The sequence below is a fragment of the Coturnix japonica genome, chromosome Z (genome assembly GCF_054131305.1).
Source record: "Coturnix japonica strain WE chromosome Z, WE-NBRP24, whole genome shotgun sequence".
NCBI classification, from domain to species: domain Eukaryota; kingdom Metazoa; phylum Chordata; class Aves; order Galliformes; family Phasianidae; genus Coturnix; species Coturnix japonica.
Window position 1 is genome coordinate 72,879,651 of NC_140702.1, and position 23,114 is coordinate 72,902,764.

The 23,114-nt window shown below is 43.8% G+C and overlaps 1 protein-coding gene across 1 annotated transcript in view; it reads right to left on the reverse strand.

The window, feature by feature from the left end:
* LOXHD1 (lipoxygenase homology PLAT domains 1) overlaps positions 1-23,114 on the reverse strand; it is a 121,597-nt gene that overhangs the window by 85,515 nt on the left and 12,968 nt on the right. The window contains exons 2-6 of the mRNA XM_085528198.1: positions 21,194-21,308; positions 13,405-13,485; positions 12,709-12,893; positions 2,250-2,348; positions 512-660 (exon numbers count right to left, since the gene is read on the reverse strand). Of these exons, the coding sequence (XP_085384324.1) occupies positions 512-660; positions 2,250-2,348; positions 12,709-12,893; positions 13,405-13,485; positions 21,194-21,308 (629 nt within the window). The remainder of the gene's footprint in view (positions 1-511; positions 661-2,249; positions 2,349-12,708; positions 12,894-13,404; positions 13,486-21,193; positions 21,309-23,114) is intronic.

The window sequence follows — 23,114 nt, forward strand, 5'->3', positions numbered from 1 at the left end:
GATTCTATGTTTCTAATAGACAACCAACACAATGACTTTTAGTGCAGAGTGTCATGATGGAGGAAATGCATGTGCTAATATTTGCATTGGTGTTACATCAATTGTTATCTAGTTATCCAGGTCTTATCTAGGTCAGATCAGTGGATTACAGGCAGCTGTGTTAAACTACTCCATTAAGGGGGGAAGAAAGAGATTAGAGGAAAATCACTGATTTCTCCTTGTGTATTCTGTAAAAGCTGCCATACCTTCAAGTCTTAGAGCAGGATATTAACAAATAGAGGAAAGAAGGAAAGGAAGAAAGGGATCTTTGTGACAGGCATATATTTCTTGCTGTGCAGAGAAGAATCACTTTAATTTGCCCAAACTATAAGTCTCTGCAAATTTCCAGTGTGAACAGACTCTATATAGATTTCTTAGGCTCTGGTGTCTTCATGGCACTGCTGGGAGGGTGAGAAGTGAGATATTTTGATCCCACAGCAGGCTTGTGTTAAAGATCAGAGGAGTAACCCACCTTTGCAAGAAACCAGCCAGCAGAGCCACCCTTGTTATTGTGACCTATATTAATTTTTCTTAACCTGCCCAAATTTGGAGCATCAAGAGTGAACTTGTCCTCTGCTCCCTTTTCAAAGTTGTCTTTGTCGTTGTCCAGTTTCCTCACTCCTGAAATGATTAAAAACAATAACAATTGTTAACTGAAGGAATGCATAGGAGTGAATCAAATGCTCTCCAGGTAACTGCTCCCTGCAGCCAGGATGCAAGGCAAAGGCAGAGAGCTTTCTATTCCAACAAAAAGACACCGTGTATTGAGCACACAAAAGACCAGGATTTTCACCCTAGTGTCACAGCTATGTAGAGCATTCAGAGTTTTTGGAAATATATATCTAGATGGCTGTTGTATCTTCTTTTCCTAACCACCACAGTGTTTAAAACAGGTTTGGCCATTAGCTGCAGATTTATACATTTCAGGGCATGGGATTTTTTGCTGCATCACTCAGGAAGGATTTATTTTCACATTAGGACCTGACTGTGGGTACTGGCGTTTCCAGATCTCATAGGAGCTTCCTTGTATGAAAAGAATTAAAGCACTGACCCAGATTGCAGCCAGCACTGTTCCCATGCTACGGTGTGAGGATTGGGTCCGCCCCAAGACACTCTGCTAAATCTGTGCATCCCACTCACCTGGGGAGGGGATGAATCATTTTTGGGATGTGTTGCCCCTCTGTGCAGGTTTTACAGGGTGCCTGGACAACTGTCTGAGATTTACACACCCACTTTCAGATGTCTCTGGTGAGATCAGATGGATCTCCTTGTAACTGTATGGAGAGTGAATCAGGAGTGAGCCCTCTCCACCAGGTTTCATAATCTGCTCAAGGACACTTGTCAGGCATCACATCATTACTTCTTGTCTTTGACGGGATATGTGACATACAGAAGAGAGAATGTTTGTTAGCTGAGTCTCCAGGAGTTTCCACCTGTTCTTCTCCATCATGTGAGACAGAGTTTGGTCTGGTCACCTCTCTTATTACTATTCAATTTAAAAGACTTTGAAAAAAAAAAAAACTGAATTCAATTTCCTGGGCCACTGTTGTAATGCAGTCTACATTAAAAGCATATAACCAAACAAAAAACTACCACCAATAATTTAAAACCAGCTAATACAAACCTTGGTTAAACTGCATTTCTAAATGTCTCTACAAGTTCACAAGCTGTGCTACATGAAAAAGGGCAATATTCTCCTCCTGGGGTCAGAGGAAGGATGGGACACAGGCACAGAGAGGCTGTGAAATCTCTTTCTTGTAGATCTTCAGAAGTGACCTGGAAAAGTGACCCCAAACCCCATCTCTGGGTAGGAACAAATAGACCCAGAGGTCCCTGCCTACTCCAACCAGCGACACTGTGCAATGCATGCTTTATCAATAGCACACTGATTGATGCAGGGTCCCTCAGCAGACTGGTGCCCATCATACTGGTTTATAATGGTGTTGTGTTTTCCCAGGGTTTGGGTTTTTGGGTTGTGTTGTTGTTTTGTTTTTTTTGGTGGTAGGAACCACAGCCATGCACACAGCCCAGCCACAGCAGCTTCCAGGAGATGTGGATGTGAAGAGCCGCAGTGCTCACAAGGCCATGTGCTGCGCTTTTCACTCAGCCAAATCATTCTGCATTTGCCAGATTGCTGCTGTGCGTTGTGCAGATCGCAGGCCTGCAGAGCAGGAAGAGAGTATTTTAGGAAACGATTTGCATTTGAATACCTGTGTCTCCTTTCTCTCCGAAGATATTAATGAAGACATCTGCATCTGTTCCACTGCCGCTGACTTCACCCGTGAAAACTCGGACCACATATTTGTTGACTGTGTGGAGAGAGGAGGAAATCCTGACATATTAATAACAAAATAGTCAAAAACCACAAGAGTACAAAAAAATTCAGGCTATGCTGCGCTGTTTTGAAAGTACACTTGAATCTCTGCTCCTGGATCCTGAGCAGAGCCTCAAAATGTTTTCCTCTTCTCCTTGAGAGACATAAAATACATAGGCAGAGACCCTGTCTATGGCAATGCCCATGGATAGAGATGCAGAGCTCTAACATTTTCTGTGTCCATTGTGCAGGGCAAGATGCAGAGATCACTCAACTCCTGAACCCAGCACCAAAGGCTGAAATGGGTGAGAGGAAGGTGTGAGAAAGGTGCACATTCTGATGTTGATACATGGCCATTAGGTGACCCCAGGATGACAAACCATCCTTGCTTTTTCAGAGCATCGATGAGTTATGCAGCCAGCCATCTGCCCAAGCTCAGAGCTGAACCCTCTGCTCCAAGGGCTGTCCTACAGCTATTTTTGCAGCTTAGCCCAGTGGGTGACACCCAGTATTAAGAGAAAAGGCTGGTCATATTGCATGAGCACTAACACCTGAAGGGGACCGCCCTGTTACTCCATGCAGCTTGAAAATAAAAACCCCATCCTTTTCCATTTACTGGAAAAGCAGGACAGAGCACAGGCAGAAGACAAAATCACCTGCTATGTTTTAATGAATGCTCTCTGAAAAGGGCAAAAATTGAGCTGACGTTACAAATAGAACAATTGTGATAGAAGTGCAATAAATACTAAATAACAAGAAGGAGGAGGAGAGAACCGCCCCAGACAAGGGAAAAATGCCTTAATATTTCTCTTTAACTCTTCTTCCTCAGTTCACAGAGCTCTGACAACCTGCTAGAAATATGCCAGCACAAAGGAGTTAATTTACATTAACCGAGGATAGAGATGCAATTTACAGCTCCCATTTGGCCACTAAATGGCTCCCATGAAAAGTCACCCATTGTACACTGGGATCTTCAATCATAGACAGCATTTTTTTCCAAGAAGCTTTGCTCCACTCTCTATACTATGTAATTTTATGTTAGTGATTAATTTTCCACAGCTTTCCAGACAGAAGAGCCCTATGGGATAAAGGGAGCGACAGAAGGGCAAGCACAGTGGCCGACGTTAGGACAACTTGCAGGATTAGTCTTTAAGCTTCTTAAGAAGAGGCCAAAAGGATATTGAAACACATGCAGAGCATCAAGGGGGACAGGTAGAGAGCAAAGCAATGAAGATCAATCAGTAACAGTGCCCAAAAGCGTGGTACAAAGGGCACTTTGTGCAGTTTCTGCAAAAATACAGAAGATCAGCAAGAAAAAGCCTGATAAAGTCCTTGGCCACATCCAGTGCCTCGAGAAGCCTTCCAATATTGCTGTGTTTCAAATCTGAGACACACAGTGTCATCATATAACATATGTTCCCAGTGTAGACATTGCACTCACACCAGTCCCCATCCCTGCCCCATGCAGCTCCATGTGCTGGACCAGTTTTAGTTCCTTCATCAGCAGAACACAAGCAGGATTGTGCTGAGCCATGCTGAATTTTTGCCACCACTCTCTCCATCTCTCAGCAATTCGAGGCTCAGCAACAGCAGAGAGCAGCACTTCATCCTGCTCGGGGGTCCTTCTGTGCTTTGTGCATTAGCACATCTTGCAGAATTGCATGGTGGAGGTACAGATTTAAATGGGAAGGGGTGCTCTATCTCACAGAGACAGGAAGGATTCAGTGGCTGGCAGTATGCTGAAAAAAGGCTCTCATTGCAGCCTGGCAGAGCTCTGGCTGAAGTCAAGCACCCTTCATTTCAAGCATAGGTGGATGTCGCTCCCTACTCTGCAAGCCCTTCATCATGAATTATTTAAAACAGTAACATCATCTTTTCAAAAATACCTACTTGGCTTTTTTTAATCTCAATACATAGCTCTGAGTTCATCCGCAAAACGGAGATCAAGATGTTGCCTAGATATATATATATATATAAATATATATATTCCGAATGCTTCTCCTAGCACTGGGAACATGCAAAATGCTGATGTATGGCTGCTGAAGCTGAGACTCCATCTAGCAGTGCATGCTCACTGCAGCACAGCACAGAGAAGGAGCTTTCCTGGAACAAAATTAGCAGCTTTAGAGATACGAACTGCAATATGCCAAGAGGAAAAAAAAGCAAACATTTAGAAGCAAGACCAGCAGATGCGTTATGCTTCCTCTTCCCATTGCAACACATAATTGTGATGTCCTGTATGGTTACAGCACATGCCTTATCTCTGCTGTGGGGTCTCTGCCCAGTTATGGATGGTCCTGCTCCCCTGACACCTCCCATCTAACATGCAGGCACAGACAGAGTGTTTGGAAGAGTTTCCAGGCTGCCATCTCTGGGAAGCAATGGGGTGGCAATGATATGACTTCGACACATTAATTTAGCAGAGGTGTGATAGTCAAGCAGCTTGTCTGTTACTAATCAACTCAGACACAGCTTACAGCAGCTAAGGGGGAGATGAATGCTGCACTGTGGGCTGGATCTGGGCTGTTTCCAGTCGGATCTGTGGGGTTTAATTTTTGTAAAGAAGACTGGAGCTGTGTCATACCCCTAGCAGTGCTCCTATGGGAGGAAGGGCATGGAGACTCAGCCCATCTGATGTACCCAGGCTGGTCCCACTGCCCCCTCCATCCCAAGGATGCAGCACTGCACCCAGAATCTTCTTATCCAGCCCTGTCACTTCCAAGTGCTGTCACTCATTCTCTTCCCTGCCTGTGAATGGACAGAGGGGGTTGGAACTAGGTGGCCTTTAAGGTCCCTTCCATCATAAGCCATTCAATGAGACATCTCAGCCAAACCCTTCAAAGTGCAAGCTGCAGCTGACTGTTCAGCTATGGGGTATTCAGCTGTTATGTTGTTTATTTAGCAATAGAGTATCATAGTCTCAGAAAGCACCATAGGACGCAGTTGCCTAAGGAAATCTTGTGGCTAAAATTGCCAGGGGCACTAGACAGGGCACTGATGCGTAAGCTGATGAATTTGTAGCAGCAGGAAAATCAGATTTAGGCAGAGAAACAAACCAGACAGCGCTTCATTACCTGGAGTTATCACCTCCTGCAGGGCACAGGAAACTCTCTGCTATTTGTTCCTTCCCTTTTCATGACCCATCACGGAGCAGGTGAGCATCCAACAACCAAGAAATGTTACAGCCCTCAGATGTAAGACACACAGGGTCAAAAGCAGCAAAACAAGTCATGGGCAGTGATGGATTCTTCTCATAAGGCAACTTCTAGCAATTATCCTTCTGTTTTCACAGCACTCCCCAGAGTGGCAATGTTTAAGATCCACCCTGTACCATGCAGCATTGAGCACACCGACTTCAGAGGGAACAGGTAGGGAAGAAGCAACTCTGCTGTCCCTGTCTTGCTTCTACCAAAGAGATTTATTAGTGGATAGCACAAAAAGCAAGAAGAACTGCTGCTAGAGGGCATGCAGTTTCAACTTGAGCCTGCCACAATCTTTTTGCACGAGCTCAGGAAAGAGGTTGAACATCCCATATGCCTCAGTTCTTTGCTGTCAGCTCAAGTCAGTCGCTCCAGCCCACACAAACGGTCTGACAAAACCACTTCTTGGTGGAAAGCACTGACTTGTCAAAGTGGGAGCTCCTTTGTACCACTGCTGATAGCGTGTTCCTGGGTGACAAGCTTGGAAGGTCAGGCTGTGGTTAGGTGCTCAGCCTGTGGCCTCCCAGCCTGCTTTGTTCAGAGCAAGAATTTGGTTTTATTTCTCTTCTGATGTGGGAGAGAGCCCACCTGCACCAGGACAAACCACCTCTTCTTGTGGACTACCTTTGAGTGGATCAGCGTTTTAACATTACATATCCTACAGTGCTGTCTCCATATGAACATCACAGACAAGAAAACACACTCAGCCCCAGCCTTTACCTCTCTACAACATAAATAGGGTCCCAAGAAATAATGGCACAGAACAAAGCACTGTGAGAACCTAAAGCCGTCCCTGAATCGCAGGGTGCAGAGATGCTCACCAAGCATTACGTTGTCCCACATCATGTCCCACTGTTAGACAAAATGACCACACACAGATAAGGATGATTTTTTTCCCCCAGTCCAGCAGTTCAGTGGTGGTGAGCAGCTTCTTCAACTGTAAATTCAGACTACATGCAGGTTTGAAGTGCATACTTTTGGGTGTTTGCAGTGCTTTTGGCCATCAGCACCCAACCAGCTGAGTGTCAGCAGGGAGGAATGCTGAGGAGCCTTTAAGCACATCAATAGAGGCAGCAGGGATGCTGAGAGGTTGGTGTGACCCTGGGTCAGCGTTTTGATAGTCTCAGAAGAGCTCTCTAAAACCACACTCTTTAGAAGCAGAGATTATTGCTGCTACCCGAGGAGGAATAACACAAGGAAAAGGAAATGAGCATTTGCTCTGCTGAATATTCCATTATCCCCATTCACTGCCTGGTGCACCTCCTGTAAGGAACGCGACACTTCTTCTCCCATCCAGCCCACAGATCACAAAGTTCAGTCCTGTTTTGTGCAGCTCTAATATGAAATCAAAGCATGCACCAGAACAGTTAATGTATTAGGATTCAGCCCCGATCATCCTCCTGCAAAGCCTCTGAGAAGCAATCTACCACATGCAGGAGCTTTCTCTTGTAGGATATGCTAAACTGATGTTCCTACTGTGGCTTCAAAGTGATGATGGCATTTTGAAGTGAGCTTTAAATGACCTCGCTCCAGAGACAACATCGGTTTAGTTGCAGAGTCATGGAGCTCTGCAAAGGGCAGCTCACCTTGTGACAGCAGCCTGGAGGGCTTTGCTCGTCTAATTCACCAAGATTTCCCATTATTTTTCATTAGCTCAGCCTCAGTGCGGGAGCCCATTAAAAAAAACCCACAGACATTTCACAGTAGAAACATCTACTTCCAGCCTTCCCCTGCTCTGCTGTATTCAGATTTATGGAAATCACTGAAAAGAACCATTTGTTTTATATGTTTTTGCTCAGAATGAAGAGTGAAATAATTTTACAGGACTGTTTAAAATCTTATTATCCTCACTGTACTTCCTTGTTTGGTATAACTTGTATTTTTAAATACAGTGATTCTATTCCACAATGTTTAGTATTGTAATGACAATATACAGTCACAATCTGTGACAATTATGCCCATCTTCACATCTGTGCTGCGCTGCTTTGTGTTGGCTACATATAAATCTACATACAAGCCACACAAAGTGATCTCTCATTCCTCTCCAAACTTTTTTCCCCTTGAAGCATGAGATCCTTTACATACACTGCAAATCCCTATTTGCATCCTATTTCCAAGCTCCCTGCACCTTGTCTTCCCGGTGGTTTATCAGTTACCAGCGTTTCTTTTCATTTCCAACATTTCAATTTCTCATTATCCTCATCCAGTTTTAGAGATAAAAAACAACATGCAAAATAGACATTACAAATGAAAAGGTCACAGCTGATTTGTTCTGGGTGTGGTGACTTAAGGGTGTAAAAAGGGCAAAGTCTGTAGGGAGAATAAAATCCATATTAGACTAACTGGTTTATTTTGGGGATGGCAGGGGGAAGTAGATAACATGATATCCCAGTGATACCAATTGGGAAGTAAAACATATGATTCCCCCTACAAATGTTGTTGATCAAACATCTCAGCATGCAGCAAAGTTTGATCCTTAGTACAGTGCATATGTGCCATTACTCCAAAGTAAACAATTCATATTTATTTCATAAATACATTTAGCTTCATTTCTGGGTTCTGATTACACACTTCCAGTTCTTAGTGCAAATAAAGATGAGTTTTGATGAGCTGGTAACACTTATTAATATTTCATTTTCCCTTTCCCCACTCTCAGAAATAATCCTTTGGCTTTCCTGATTATGAATGTTTCCGAAATCTGAGAGCTTATTTTCAATCTTGACCAAGAGGAAATAATGGAGCAGGGAAGCAAGGAAATTCATGAAGGAGTAGTAGATGGGAGGCGGCCCACAACTTGATCAGCTGAACTTCTCTCATTTCTAAGTATAAAAAGCATCGTTCTAATTCTGTAGAGCTGAGACTACACAACATGAGCATGTTTCACCACTAATATGCCGTTACAGGACTCTGTTCACAGCTGATCAATGTGACCTTGCAGACATTATCCCTTAGGATGTATCTGTGAAGGGTGTCACCTCTGAGGCACCATAAAGCAATCATAAATCAGAGCAGAACTGACAGAATCACCAACCTTGTGGTTCAAAGATGGTTCTTGTCTCTTGTGATGAGAAAAACTCATGTCTGCCTGCATAAGGCCAAGCCTGATACTTTAAAGAATGGGAAAATCAAATGCAATACAACTGTGTTGGGTGTTCCCATCTCAAGGTCTGGGTGTGCAATGCATTTTGACTGCCCTTCTCCTCAGAACTGTGGCTCTCAGCACCTTGTTTGCAAACACATTCATTAGAACAAGGCAAAAAAAGGTTAAACCTCAGCCAGAACAAGAATTGCTATCACTGTCTAACAGAGCAAGGAATATTATAGTGTGTTGTCACATATGTCGCTCTGTCCTGTTGTGAATATACATTATCGGAATAGTTTGAGGTGAACTAATATCTCATGCACATCTACATCCCATCATGGCCAATCTTAAACTATTTTAGAGTACTGGTGGCCAAACAGCCAACTGGAAATCAGTCCTTCACTCTGAGCCTCATCTACAACAGCTAGGTTGGTTAGACTTGACCAAAATTTATCAGGTCAGCACAAATCAATATGGCTTAGAAGTCTGGATTAATTTTCAGGTATTTGTGATCTTCTGTATGGCTTTAAGGACCAAGTGAGTAGAAGATCCCTTTGCAAATGATTGTTCCTGCATTCTCTTGATGAAAGAATGTGGCGTGAGTGACTCATACCTGGTCTGCTTGTATAAGAGAACAGAGTGTGAAGAGGCTCTGAATCTCATTTGCTTTTGCACCTCCATTGGGTCAGTAGTTCTTACTTTTGCAGCTACAAGCTATGATTAATGCTCTCTTCCCCCACCAATTGAGCAGGACATCAGACACCCTCAGAGTGAGCCAGAAACCACAACACTCAGATAAAAACCGTCACCTGTAATCAGTTTTCTGCCGGTCCCCTTGCATTAATACTCAGCCACAGCCATACAAACCTGAGGTTTGAAACCTGAGGTTTCATAAAGCCAAGTGAAACAGCATGAGGCCGAACAATAGCCCTTCCTTGTAATTAATACCTGTAATGTAAATTAATCCAGGCTGCCAGTAGCAGCTGCTGGGTAAATAAGAATCTGTGACACCATCATTGTCAGGGGACCGTGGGTATACCATGCCATGGATGTGAATACAGGGAACAGAGGGCCATTCAGGCAGGAGCACTTAAAATGTAATGTGTTCTCCTTCAGAAATGCATGGCATTCAATGGGGAACTTGACAGGAGTCATTTTATCCAGTTCAGCAAATACAATCACTCAGCTGTCCGCAGTCATCGAGTCTTTCTGCCTTCCACTGTAACTCTCTTTGGATTTTGAAAAGAACTCCACATTACCTTTTTTCCAATTTTTTCTTTTTCAATTATATGTTGACAATCTGGGGAGAACGTTTTCATTTTTTGCCTTTTTAATAATTCTTACTATTATTTAAATTAACCTCCTCAACTTCCACAGCACTGCAGGGATTCTCTGGTTGCCCTGTGCTCCTCAACAACAGAGGCTGAGCCTCCTGTTGAGTTGACTTGCAGGGCTTGGCACCAGCAGTCCCATTCAGATATGAACCCTCTACAGAGCAAAACAAAAACTCAGTAGAATATATCACTACAGTTTTCTCCAGTCCACAACCTACACAAATCAAAGAAAGCTTACACATCCCAGAAGTGACCTCTGGCTCAAGAAAGGAAGGTAAAATCCTCATCATAAAGATGTGAAAGCTCTCCAGGAGAAGATCAAAAGCTGAAGATGTTGTAAGAGAGGGGATGCAGAGAAAACTTGTTTGGTTACCTTCAAAATATTCCAAACTGAAGAAATAAGGGAAATAGGAGTGAATAGACGTGGCCAGAAAGTTAAAGAGCACAGCAGTGAACACTGCTAATAGGAGCAAAGGCTTAAGAGGGAGCAATCAGTCTTCCTCTACAAGAACATAAAATCACCAAACCACGTAATTATTCATTTGTCTAGTAGCCTAGAAAATATGAATACTCAAAGAAAAAAATCCAATCGTTCAATTCATTTGAAAGAGAAAAAAAAAAAAACACAACAAAACAAAACAACTAACAAATTTAGGGCAAATCACTTATACATATGGAGAAAATCACACCCCAATCTCATTTCAGACATTTTCAGCTTCAGAAGGAGCCAAACGAATTCAAATGAATTTACACTTGCAGCTGACGGTTCACCTCAGCAGCCTGGGAATGTTTATCTTTCATTAATTATGGTTCAAGGGGAGCTGCAACCTGAGATAGCAGAGCTATCCCTCTCCGCTTACAGACCCAGACCTGCCGCCTGGATGGCGTCCAGCCCTTCACCCGCACCCCTGGCCTCAGCCCAGCTCCCTGTGTTTGCATGGCAGCTGCAGAGCTCCAAGGCTGCAGCACTCAAAAGTGGCATTCTCTGACAAAGGTGACAAGAACAGATGTATTTCTGACAAATGCCTGCTTGAGTCTCTTCTTTCATACCCTTAAGGCAAGGGGCAATCTTATTCATACTTTCCTGGACATCCTGGACCAAGCATGCAGTTAGCAGCTGATCCATAACCCAAAACCACTCCGCCAGAAGAGCGTGTGTGTTTGGGAATGAGTTTTCAGCTGCTGAGCCACAAAGTTGTTCCAGCAACTTTATGGAAGCCGCACTGATTTCTACCAGCTGAGCATTTACCCCACAAATCTGTTCCTGTCGAGAGACAGGTGTTGAGCAGGATGGAAGAAATCACATGCATTCATTTGAATCAGCCCTCCCAGGCAGGAGCAGTAATAAATTCAGAGATTGTTGTGTCATTTAGAGATCTATTAAGACTGAGTAGTTGACTTCCTCCTCGAGGGAACTTCTCTTTAATTGTGTGTTGCTTTTGATCATCCATTACCTTCATCGGGCTCCTTTATCTCCACCCAGTGTACCCTGAGCTCTTCATCTTCACGCACTGAGTGGTTAAAAGAGCAATGAAACACTTCAGCGTGCCCAGCCCCACAGTCACTGGGTGAGTTTTTGGCAGAACATCTCCAGACATTATCTCATTCCCCTGTGGCATCCACCCTGGAGAGGTCTGCATCTACAAAATGCTACCACATACATTTCTTGTCAGTATGTCTTATTTCTATACGCTAACTCACATGAAGCCTTTTGTGCTTACATTTCAACACTGAAGCTGATTTGGAAGAACACAGCTTAGCAGAAGTAAATCATTTAACAATTCAGTGACAAACAGTGACACTGTGTATTGTTTCACCGTTAACTTCAAATAGGTCTCAAAAAACTTCAAATAACTCTCAAAAAAAATGTGATACTAACAAAAGTCCGAATTTCCCTTCATTTTCACCAATCTCCACCCCTCTGTTCCCCCAGGCCTGTGGCTAATTGGTGGAGTTAATTCATTTTCTATGTCCAAAATTAAGCTCCCAGAAAGATGCAGTGATCTGGTGAGGTCAGTGGGGAAATACAACTTGGTTGCCTCATTAACACTTGAAGATAAACTGCTGACATCCCACCTGAGGCTGATTTGCTGGCTGCACTTCCACATCTCGATCACTTTCCCACTCATGTTGCATGCACTGCACAGCACCACATGGCCTACACGCTGATATCAATTTAGGAGCACTTGTCTAGTTTTCAAGCTGCCCTGGCTTTGTTTCAACATCATTAGCTTAAAATCACTCTGAAAAACAGGCACGAGTTCAGTATGGATATCATACATGTTTGGCAAACTGGTGTAGAATTGCAACGAGAGTGTTGGCTTGTTTATCTTTGGTGGGTCATCACCAGAGCATGGAAACACTGCACCTCAACCATAGGGTTGTAACCACCCTGCTTCTTCTGATAAGACACACCTGTACCTGCTCCACCTTCCACCCACCCATCTGCACACATTGAATCTAACTTAAAGCACTCATCACAGATCCGTCTGCACTCAACTAACAAGAGATGCTTCTCCAAACAGTGATGTATCCCACTCTGAGATATCAAGCATAACACTGGAGGAAGAAATTGCACTCTGGAGGCATCTTCCTATTATTTCCCTCTCCACTGACTAAGAAAAATATAAATTACCTTTAAATACAAGATTACTTCTTATATGGCTGAAGTAATCTGAAAGCAACACCGTCCCTTTCCAACAAGGCACCAGAAAAACAGCTTTTCTGAAAAAAACTTACTTTTGGGCACATCCATAGGATTCAGGCTGCCAATGAGGTCCCTGACATACAGCCCATCCCCATCCTCCTTGCTCAGCCAGTTGTTGCAAGGGAAGTAAAACCGGAGGTGAGGTCTGTTCATGTCAGTCACAATGACACGATCCAGGAACCAGCCTGCATTCAGTCCAGTGTTATCATGCTCAATCCTAGAGGAAGAATAATCTATGTGAGGGCCTGGATCTGGTATTTCCCTTAAGATTGGGCACTAGAACTATAGTTTTTTTAAATGTTTTATAATAGGCAAGTCTAAGGTAACCATATACAAAATGCCTTCTTATACCTTCTTATGCTATCCAAAGTGCTCTGTGAAACTTACAGGTCTTTACAGATTACACTAATTCCGCAGAAAGGAGCAACAAACCCAGTCTAACTGCATTGGTATGTAAAAACAATCCCAGCTGTTTTCATCTGTGGTTGATACGACAGGAATACAGTTCTCGGTGGGGATTATGGATAGTTAATAAGCAATAACTAAGGTGTTTTCACACTTCAGTTCAAATTTCAGGCAGTAGACAAGATTTTACCACCCCTTAACTTCAACTTGATGGGAATATCTTAAGAAATGAATTAAACATGGCGACAGCGAAGTCCGTACAGCCTGTCACCCAATTAGAGCATTGCAGAACAGGTCCTGCAGTGGAAATACCATGCAGTTACCTTATTTTCTTTATTTGTCCAACGTTGTTGGTTTTCACTCGGAACACATCTGTTTTGCTCCTTTCAAAGGCAGTGCTGCTCCTGTAATACAGACACACCAAAAGCTATGGCAGGAGTACAATAACTTTGTCAGCCAGCCCGCAGTGTCATATCAGGATGAAAAAGTGTCATTTCTAGCACTGGGTAGACCTACTTTCCAGTGTCCTCTTTGCTGTGATAAGCTCCAGCTATCTCTAAAAGCTGACATTTAACAGAACTTTTCCTTCTTGAATTCTAAGCACCTTCTCAGCAGCTGAGACCAAAGCTTTGGAGGAAATGCAATGCTGGCCCAAGTAGGTGCAAGCTTTGGATGACTGTCCATATTGCCTCCAAGAGCTGTACTTTCCTGCTAGCTGGGGGCCAGGCACTGAACAGACCTGCTCTGGTGATGGAGCAAAAGCACTGCACATCCCAACCTACCCAGAGCTCAGGCAGAGACAAAAGCATTGGCCTGCCTTGTGAGTTTCTTCCCACTCCCATCTCCCACTGCTTCTATAATAGCCAGAAACCTCCTTTGCAAGGGGAAGTCATTACGAAGCACATAGGCCTGGAGCAGGAGATGGAGAATTCAAATCCCATTTCTGCCTCCAGCCTGTGATGACAGGACAAGATGTGATGGCCTTGGAGGTTCAGGTTGGATGTTAGGAAAAACTTCTTCTCATGAAAGTGGTCAGGCACTGGAATAAGAACAAGGATGGACAGTGATAGGACAAGTGAGAATGGTCTTAAACTGAGACAGGGGAGGTTTAGGTTGGCTCTTAGGAGTAAGTTTTTCACCCAGAGGGTGGTGACACACTGGAACAGGTTGCCCAAGGAGGCTGTGGATGCCCCATTCCTGCAGGCATTCAAGGCCAGGCTGGATGTGGCTCTGGGCAGCCCAGACTGGTGGTTGGTGACCCTGCACACAGCAGGGAGGTTGAAAATGGATGGTCACTGTGGTCCTTTCCAACCCAGACCATTCTATGATTCTATGATAGGCAGCCCAGGGAGGTCTCTGTCCCTGGAGGTGATCAAGAAAAGGGTAGATGTTGCACTGAGTGACGTGGTCTAGAGTGGTCACCAGCATGGATTGATAGCTTCACTGGATGATCTTTATGGTCTTTCCAACCTTAATGTTTCTACAATTCCATGTTTTTTGGTCAGCACCTCAATTCTCTGAAGCTTATATTTTCCACTGTGAATAACGTTGGGTTGAAACCCATCCTTGCTCAGAAGACACAGCCTCTCCCACCTGCTCTCCCCAGTGGGATTTCACTCGGCTGCTGAGTGTTGCTGCAGGTGATTAGACAGCAAAATGCAGAAGCTGTATTAAAAAGAACAAGAAACCGACTTGCTTCTGCAGCATAAAGCTGACAAGCAGCTTGTACTCAGAAAGTTAATGAATATTAATAATCCGAGCAGTGGGCTTTGGTTTTGCTCAGCACTCTTCTCCGCATCATTAAAACATCTGCATGTACCTTCATGTAAAGGTTATCTTGTGTGTTCTCCTCCTCCTCCACCCTGCTATCCCAGGAACTGCACGAGGACCATCACTGCGACATGGAAGGACTAAAACAGCTAACCTTGTCTTGCAGACAAGAGACGATAAAATCCAGCCCAGCCTCCCTCAGCCTGGCTGTCAGAGGGAAAACAGCCAGCAAGAGAGAGGCAATTAGTTTGTCAGGCTCGAGCGCGCATTGTAATGACAGCAGCTTCTCAACAGAGATCGATGCAGCACCGCCAATGGTGTACAGAGCTGTGGAGATGGCTCAGAAGTATTAAGTGGAACTAATTAGTCCAAAGCTCTCTACATGCCAATCATGGAGGCTAAGGGTCTATGGAGGGAAGGTGGAGCGCAGCCCCATAGAGCCCACCAAGAAGAGCCAACTTCTCGATGCAGAGCATCAAAAGCACAAATGGGGACTGTTTTAAGGGAAGACCCAATGCTTCCTCTCTGGAGCTTTTCTAGCATTGAAGATGAAAGGGGAAAGGGGACAGTGAGGGAATATCCTGTAACAAATGGCCATACTGAAGTTTCACCAAAGAGAGAGAGAATAAAATGAAAATATGTTTCAATTGGGCTTTTTATTTCATATCTGTTAGTGGCTTCAGCATCTGTATTGTTTACAGTCTGCTGCAGTGTTTTACCCAACTACAATGTAAGAAACATCCAAGGAAGTAGAACAGGGATTACTCAACAAAATCCCCAGTCTATTTGTTATCTCAGTATCCATATTCAGATTCTTCTGGCTGAATGACCACCTGCACATTGCACTCACTGCTCACATTGCTGAAACCAGGATTTAGGATTTATCCTAAACCAGGATTTAGGATTTCCCCTTGCTTGTGTAATCTAGGGTGTTAAGAAGTACTGGTGGTTAAAAATCTCTGTGTGCATCTCAGTGCGGAGACAGTGCCAAGAGAGTTTTGCTGCCCATTGGTGTGCTGACATTAAGAAACTACTGACTATTTATCAAGAATAAACTTTACCTCTGACCAGCTGACAGAACTCTTCCCAGAGCTGAGCTCTGAAGAACAAAGGGAAAACATGGATGTTGTTCACATCAGAGGCACAGAAATAATAACCACAGCCTTTAGCAGCCACAGAGAAACCCGAACTAACAGCTTTGAGCAATGGCACTAATGATCATCTTCATGACATAAATGTTCAGCATTTTATCTGATGCTTGTCTGCAAAGCCCATGGAGACAGTGAATGCACAGTGCTCTCATGGATGCCTGATGAAACAACACTGTAAAGATGCTCCACGAATGAGGAAGAGCCTTCTCTTGGCAGCATCTCCCTGAGGGTGCACCTTCTTTTGCCACTATTTAGATTAGATTCTATGATTTAACAGCCATGGCAAGGAGTGGGGCACCAAGGAATGACCTCAGGGTGTCACACAGCCATTCTACAGCCTGTCACCTGGTGGGGAAACACAGTGCTGCTTGGTGCACTGGTTATCACACAGGCAGAGGTGGGCAGAGCAATTTTGACCCATATAGATGGCAGGGATGATAACTTGTATATATCCCTAGTCTGTATCAACAGACAGCTTTGTTCATCCTCACATTATCCAATATTCCTCATAACCTCGGGTTATCTGACTCTGGCAGAGACGGCAGCTTGCAAACTGTTGGCAAAATGCTTACAATAGGTTTACTTTATTCTTCTATTTCTCCCTACACATCCGCTGTCCCACAGAAAGGGCACTGCCTGGATGGACTTACAGGCAGCCTTCAAGTCATATTTATCATTAAAGCAGAACTCCAACAACAGCATCATTAACCTCCTTCTTGGAACAAACAAATGCTCCCGAGGGCTCAGACTGCAAATATTTTGTCAAGACAGTTGTCATGAAGCTGACAGCATCAGTCAGCAAGTGGCTGGAAACACAGCATCAGGCAGCACATGTCCAGAAATACTCCAGATGGGAAAGGAAGCAGCTGAAAAGCACATTGGCTGCAAACAGCTCCATATCGTGGAAATTATTTTCAGTTTTTCTACAAATAACCCAATCCAGCAACCCTGCTTAAGGAAGCAGAGAAGAACTACCACGTAGTGAAAGAGAGGTCTCACTTGAAAAGATTTAACTGAACAAGATGGATTTATATAGAAGGATGTTGATATCTGGGAGCCAAAATAACACCCTGCACCATGAGAGCCTGCCTGAATCTTTACAAAGAGCCATAAGGGAACACTAGAATTGACCCTGCCTTATCCATAAGTACTCAGAGGAGAGATTTCAATTGCTTTGAATAGTGGCTCCTTCAGTCTACACTGTTTGGAGCCGAAATGTTTTAATATTAGTTTTTCATGAATCACATAGAAAACAGAAGAATATTAGTGAATTTAGACAATTTAAGCTATAGTGCTTGTCTTTGTTACATGTACTTTGTGTATATCAGCTGTTATTTTCCATACACAAGCAGATAGTGCCATCTCTGACATCATAAAGCTCTCTCAGCACCTCCAAATATTTCCCAACTTATTGATTTGCATCTATTTTACAAGATTTGGGGGCAAATTTTTCTCTTCTGAAAATGTCTGTCCCATTCCCCTGTGGAAATATTCTGGATAATTTTAATGAGAATGATTTTTGACTTTTAAAAGCTGAGATTAAGGTATAATAGAAGCACACAGCAGAGTGTTAAGTGCTGTGGATTAGCATCAGCATCAGTTAGAGGATGAGTAGATATATAAGCAGCTTTAACACAGGAAATGTCCTGTGCCATTCAAGCAGCTTGCTTCTGCAGAAGTGCTTCAGCTGTTGTGCTAGAAGCCCTGCTTCCCTGCTCTCAGGCTTCACAGAAAGCTTGCTTACTAGCCTGGACAGCCCTTTCTATATCTATCTATCTATCTATCTATCTATCTATCTATCTATCTATCTATCTATCTATCTATCTATCTATATATATACAACAAAAAAACCCATTCTTGCTTACAATTCTTATTATTCAGAGTATTTGTTTATTTGTTCCAAAGCTGATAGACAACAAATTCAGATCTTCTGCAAGCTGGTGCAGCTCATTTGCAGTGGTGCTACAGAGATGGACAACCTCTACTGACCACTGTGCCTAAAGACCACTGTGTGCTGGCAGTGGGAACTGGAAGAGCTCTTTATAGTGACTCAGGAGCAGGTAGAAGGGATGCCCAATTAAAAGTATTCATTGCGAAGAATAAAAAACTTCATGGCATAGTTCTCAAATTCAGTGGCACTGCAAGGAGCCAGCTGTCACTTAGCAGGTGTTTCATCTTTCTTTCAGAGTACCATAGCTGCAAAACCTTTTACATCTGCACTTCTCATTTATTTACTTCTTTAAAAGGACATGAGTATTTATTGTGGTTGTTACAAACATGAAGGATAAACCTGACACTGAAAAGCAGGCTCCTTTACACTAACCACAAATAAACTTGCTGCTGAATGCTGTGAGTGGGGTGGCAGCAGCACTCCTGGCTGAGTTTTGTGATCTTTTCTATTTTCCTCTGCCTTGGTGTGGTAGAAAGCACACGAGCAAGGAGAAATAAAACTCTATGGAGGATCAGTGCTGCTTGGTTGTGTTGGACAGAAAAGAAGTAGCTTCAGAGACTACCAGAATGTCACCAAGCAATGAAAGGACAGCTGCCTCTGTGTCCAGCCATGCTGGTGATAGAAAAGAAACTCACATTTAGCAATGCTTTTAGCCTCTGGCTGAGCTGTAGCTGGTGTAGGATGGAAGGTGAACCAGTAACCAAAGTGCTGCCATCTATCAAACTGCAGACAGCAAATACAAAGGTGGTCCTGTCTAGTGCCCACAGCCCCAAACGTTACTTGGCTAAACTTCCTGGCCTAAACAAATGAGTCTCTTTGGGTGGGTTTTGGGTGCTCCTACTTCCAGAGCTGGTGCTCAACATGTCGTTATGAAGATTTGTGTCTGTTTTTCACAGTTACATTATTGTTGTCAAATGTTAATAACACATGATATTTCAGCAGCATGCCATGTCTTCCATTTATGGTACATGACAAAAAGAGCTGAAATGCCATGTATTTCACTACCAGCACACAATCACAAAAGAAATAAGAAAGGCCTATTCTAACCAGAAGCTGAAGTGGCAGTACCATCTTTAGGCAATGCATGATATTTTATCTCTCTATCTATACTGGGAAATGGAAATACCTATAAAATGTCATGCATTTGCAGTCATGTCATAAGTGAACTCATATAAACGTTTAGTTGAAAGATGCATGAGATTCCATCCTTTTGCCATATTCACAAAGCAGCACAATAAATTTGGGGGCAATGGACTGTTTCATGCTTTGCTTTGTATTTGGAAGACAAAACTATCAGCTAAAGAGACATGCCTATGTTCAGGCCAGCTTTTCACTCAATTCTCTTGATCACTAATGCTCCAGGCTTTGCTTACAATTACTGAAATACTGTTGATGGTTTGGAAGCCCCCTAGAAAATTACAGTTGTGGTTCTGGTGGTCTCTTCCTATAGGACCTGTTTCTGGAACTCAGAGCTGCAGAAGGTTGGCTTCCCACACCTCTCATCCTGGCTTACCAAGACCTCAGCCATTTGCTCTCTGCAGTAGCAGGGACCAAACCTAAAATGCTAACAGATTTATGCTGCTGCTGCTGCAACCTGAAATCCTCCTCACCCATCATAGGGGGAAAGAGTGGGCATTAACAAGAGATGAGCTGTGCAGCCATCGGTGAAGTCATGGCTCATTAAGAAATCTCCTGACTTCTCCTCCAAAGGGAATACAGCGTTTTTATAACAATTTATTAGAAATGTCATTTTTAAACATAATGTTTTCATTCCTTCTACAGCCACAAGCAGAAGAATGCTTTTCCACTTAAATGGTTTCCTATGTAAATGTTGACCACAGGAAAACTCCCCAAGAGCAGAAGCTGTTTGATAGTTCTGCCAAGCACCAGCAGGCAGGTCTGGGCACTGGCAGCTCTTCCCCAAGCAGAGCTGCTGCTGCTGCTGAAGATCCCACATTGGCCATGGACATGAGATGGACACATCATCTTTTGCCTCATGTGCCTCATTTCCTTCTCTGTTGCATCAAGAGAAACAGTATTCTGCTTTACAAATTCATGTCAGGATGAAAATCACAGAACGAATAACCTCGATCGTGTATTTAACATACAATCACCAAGTTCTCCTGAGAACGATGGGGTAAGAAAACTCCTTTGGCTACCTCTGATCTCTGAATTTCAAATATGGCAAACAGGGCTGAAATTTCATGTATTTTCTTTACCATTCCCATATCATTTTCTTTACAGACTCTCATGTTTGAGTTGCTTCACTGGGAAGAGAAGCTCTTTTGAGGTTAAATTTAAAATAGTTGCAGGTACCTCTTGTCGGTGCTGTAGAAATGGAGAAAATGTGAAGTTACCGTGTGACATTAGCACAGGATTCATAACTTTTGATGCACATTTTCAAGAAAAACAGAACAATAAGAACACAGAAAAACAGAGACATACAGCCAAGACCCCATGGGGAAGGGATCTCTGCTTCCTCTTACTGCAGCTGTCCAGCTAAGGGGGAATTACTGCATGCAGACCTGATGCTGTATTAAAGTTACTCTGCTTTCATGGGACATGTGCACCTATTGACCTAATGTGGGAAGTGAGAAACTCCATCCAGAGGATGGTGTTGGTCGTGGCTTGGGAAAAACAAAATAGTGCAACCACAAGTGTGCAAACATGCACAGAGCAGATACAGAGTGAAAGCAGCCTTGTTTAGGAAACAGCCTAACTTCATCCATTTATACTTGCCTTAGATTTCCTACAGCTGGGTGTGGGTGGTGATCCATCAGCCTTACTTCAGACCCACCCACCAAATTACTCTTCAGAATCCTTAAAGGACACTTATCTCTGTGTACCTGATTTCACACAGAGACTTAGGAAGGATTTAGACATATGAATTTAGCCCATTGTGCCCACTCTAAAGACATGGTGAATATTCTAAGCTCCTAAATTTGGAGGACCTAATTTAAGCCTTAAGAAAAGCAAGTATCCCCACACCTTGCAAGTGTGAAACTTACATAATAAGGATCTGAGCATACATTTCCATCTACAGAAGGGAATGCAGGTTTGCAAGGAATTTGGAAAGAAGTCTTCAACAGCAAAAAAATTCAAATTTCCTCAATGGTCCCAGAATACCTTTCAGATTTATTCCCTCTGCATCCATCAGCACAGTATTATCTTTCATCAAAATTCAATACAAGTTGCTGAAGCAAAAGCCTCAAGGATACAGGTTTCTTCTCATATACTCACTTGCTTGTGAGATGAGTCTTGGGAGTGATCCCAAATTCTCCAAAGAGAGTAACAAAAACATTGGCATCAGTTCCAGCTCCTCGGACGTCTCCTGTCACTGTCACCACCTCATAAACTGTGGAAAGAGAAGAGAAAGATCAGGACAACAGGAGAAGTTCCTTGCCTTATACATTACAGATCCAAGTAGTTCCTCAAACCTCAGCTGAATTATAAGTCCCAGAGATGGTTCACATGGGTTGGTGGAGACAAATGGGTCAACAGCAGATGAACTGGAATGGGTTTTGCTGAAAATCAAACACTTCCCTCTGTGAACACATACTACTTAGAATCATAGAATCACAGAGTGGTTTGGGTTGGAAGGGACCTTTAAGATCACCCAGTCCCAACACCCTGCTATAGGCAGGGGCACCTCCCTCACCTTGCTCACAGCCCCATCCTGGCCTTGAATGCTTCCAGTGATGGGGCATCCACGACCTCTCCAGGCAGCCTGTGCCAGTGGCTCACCAGACTCATGATAAAGAATTTCTTCCTGATATCTAGTCTAAATCTACCTTTTTTTCCCAGTTTAAAGCCATTTTCCCATGTTCTGTCACTACCTGTCCTTATAAAAATTCCCTCCCCAGCTTTCCTGTAGGCTCCCTTCAGGTACTGGCCTTGGTTACCATTGGTTACTGGCCATATTGGTTACCATTTATCAACTCATCCTTATTTTCCACGTGCCTTAGTAGACACTTCAGGAGGATCTTCTCCATGACCTTGCCAGAAACAGAGTGAGACTGGCTGGCCTGCAGTTCCCTGGATCTCCTTTTTTTCCCTTCTTGAAAATGGAGGTTATGTTTCCTCTAATCCAACCAGTGGGAACATCAATAGGCTGCCATGACTTTTCAAATATGACAGATAGTGGTTTGGCAACTTCATCCACAACTACGTAGCTGTAGATCTCCCTGTTCATTACAGGAAGGTTGGACTAGATAGCCTTTAAGGGTCCTTTCCAACTTAAACAACTCAATGATTCTGGGGATGCCACTGTTCTAGTGGATCCTGGATCGCTTATGAAGGTGGTGAGACGGACAGCCCAGCTGAAGTGCCTTTATACTAATGCACGGAGCCTAAGTAACAAGCATGAGGAACTGGAAACTGTGATGCACTCTGAAAATTATGACATTGTTGCTATCACAGAAACATGGTGGGATGACTCCCACAATTGGGATACTACCATCGATGGCTATAGGCTCTTTAGGAGAGATAGGCGAGGTAGGAAGGGTGGGGGAGTCGCCCTTTATGTCAGAGATTGGATAAACTGTGAGGAACTCCCCATGAGAAACAGTCAAGAACAGGTTGAGAGCCTGTGGGTTAGGATTAGAGATGGGACTAATAAAGGTCAGCTGGTATTAGGGGTATACTACAGGCCACCTGATCAAGGGGAGGCTGCTGATGAGGCTTTCTTGCTCCAGATGCGTGAGGCGTCTGGCTCACGGGCTCTTGTCCTGGTGGGGGACTTCAACCATCCTGACATCTGTTGGGAAAACCACACGGCGAGCTGCAAGAGCTCCAGAAGGCTCTTGGAATCCATTGATGATAGCTTTCTGGTTCAGGTATTGGACAGACCGACCAGAGGTCAAGCGTTGCTGGACCTGCTGCTCACCAACGCTGAGGAGATCATCAAAGGCGTCAAGGTTGGAGGCTGCCTGGGCTCCAGCGATCATGCCTTGGTTCAGTTTGTGATCTCAAGCGATGTGGGCCTGGCAAAGAGCAGGACCAGGATGCTCAACTTTAGAAGAGCAGACTTCAAGCTACTCAATGGAATGCTGGCCAAGATCCCCTGGCGCGCTGCCCTCAAAGATAAGGACGTTGAGGAGAGCTGGCTACTGTTCAAGGATGCCCTCCTGGCAGCACAAGAGGTCTCCATTCCCCTGATTAA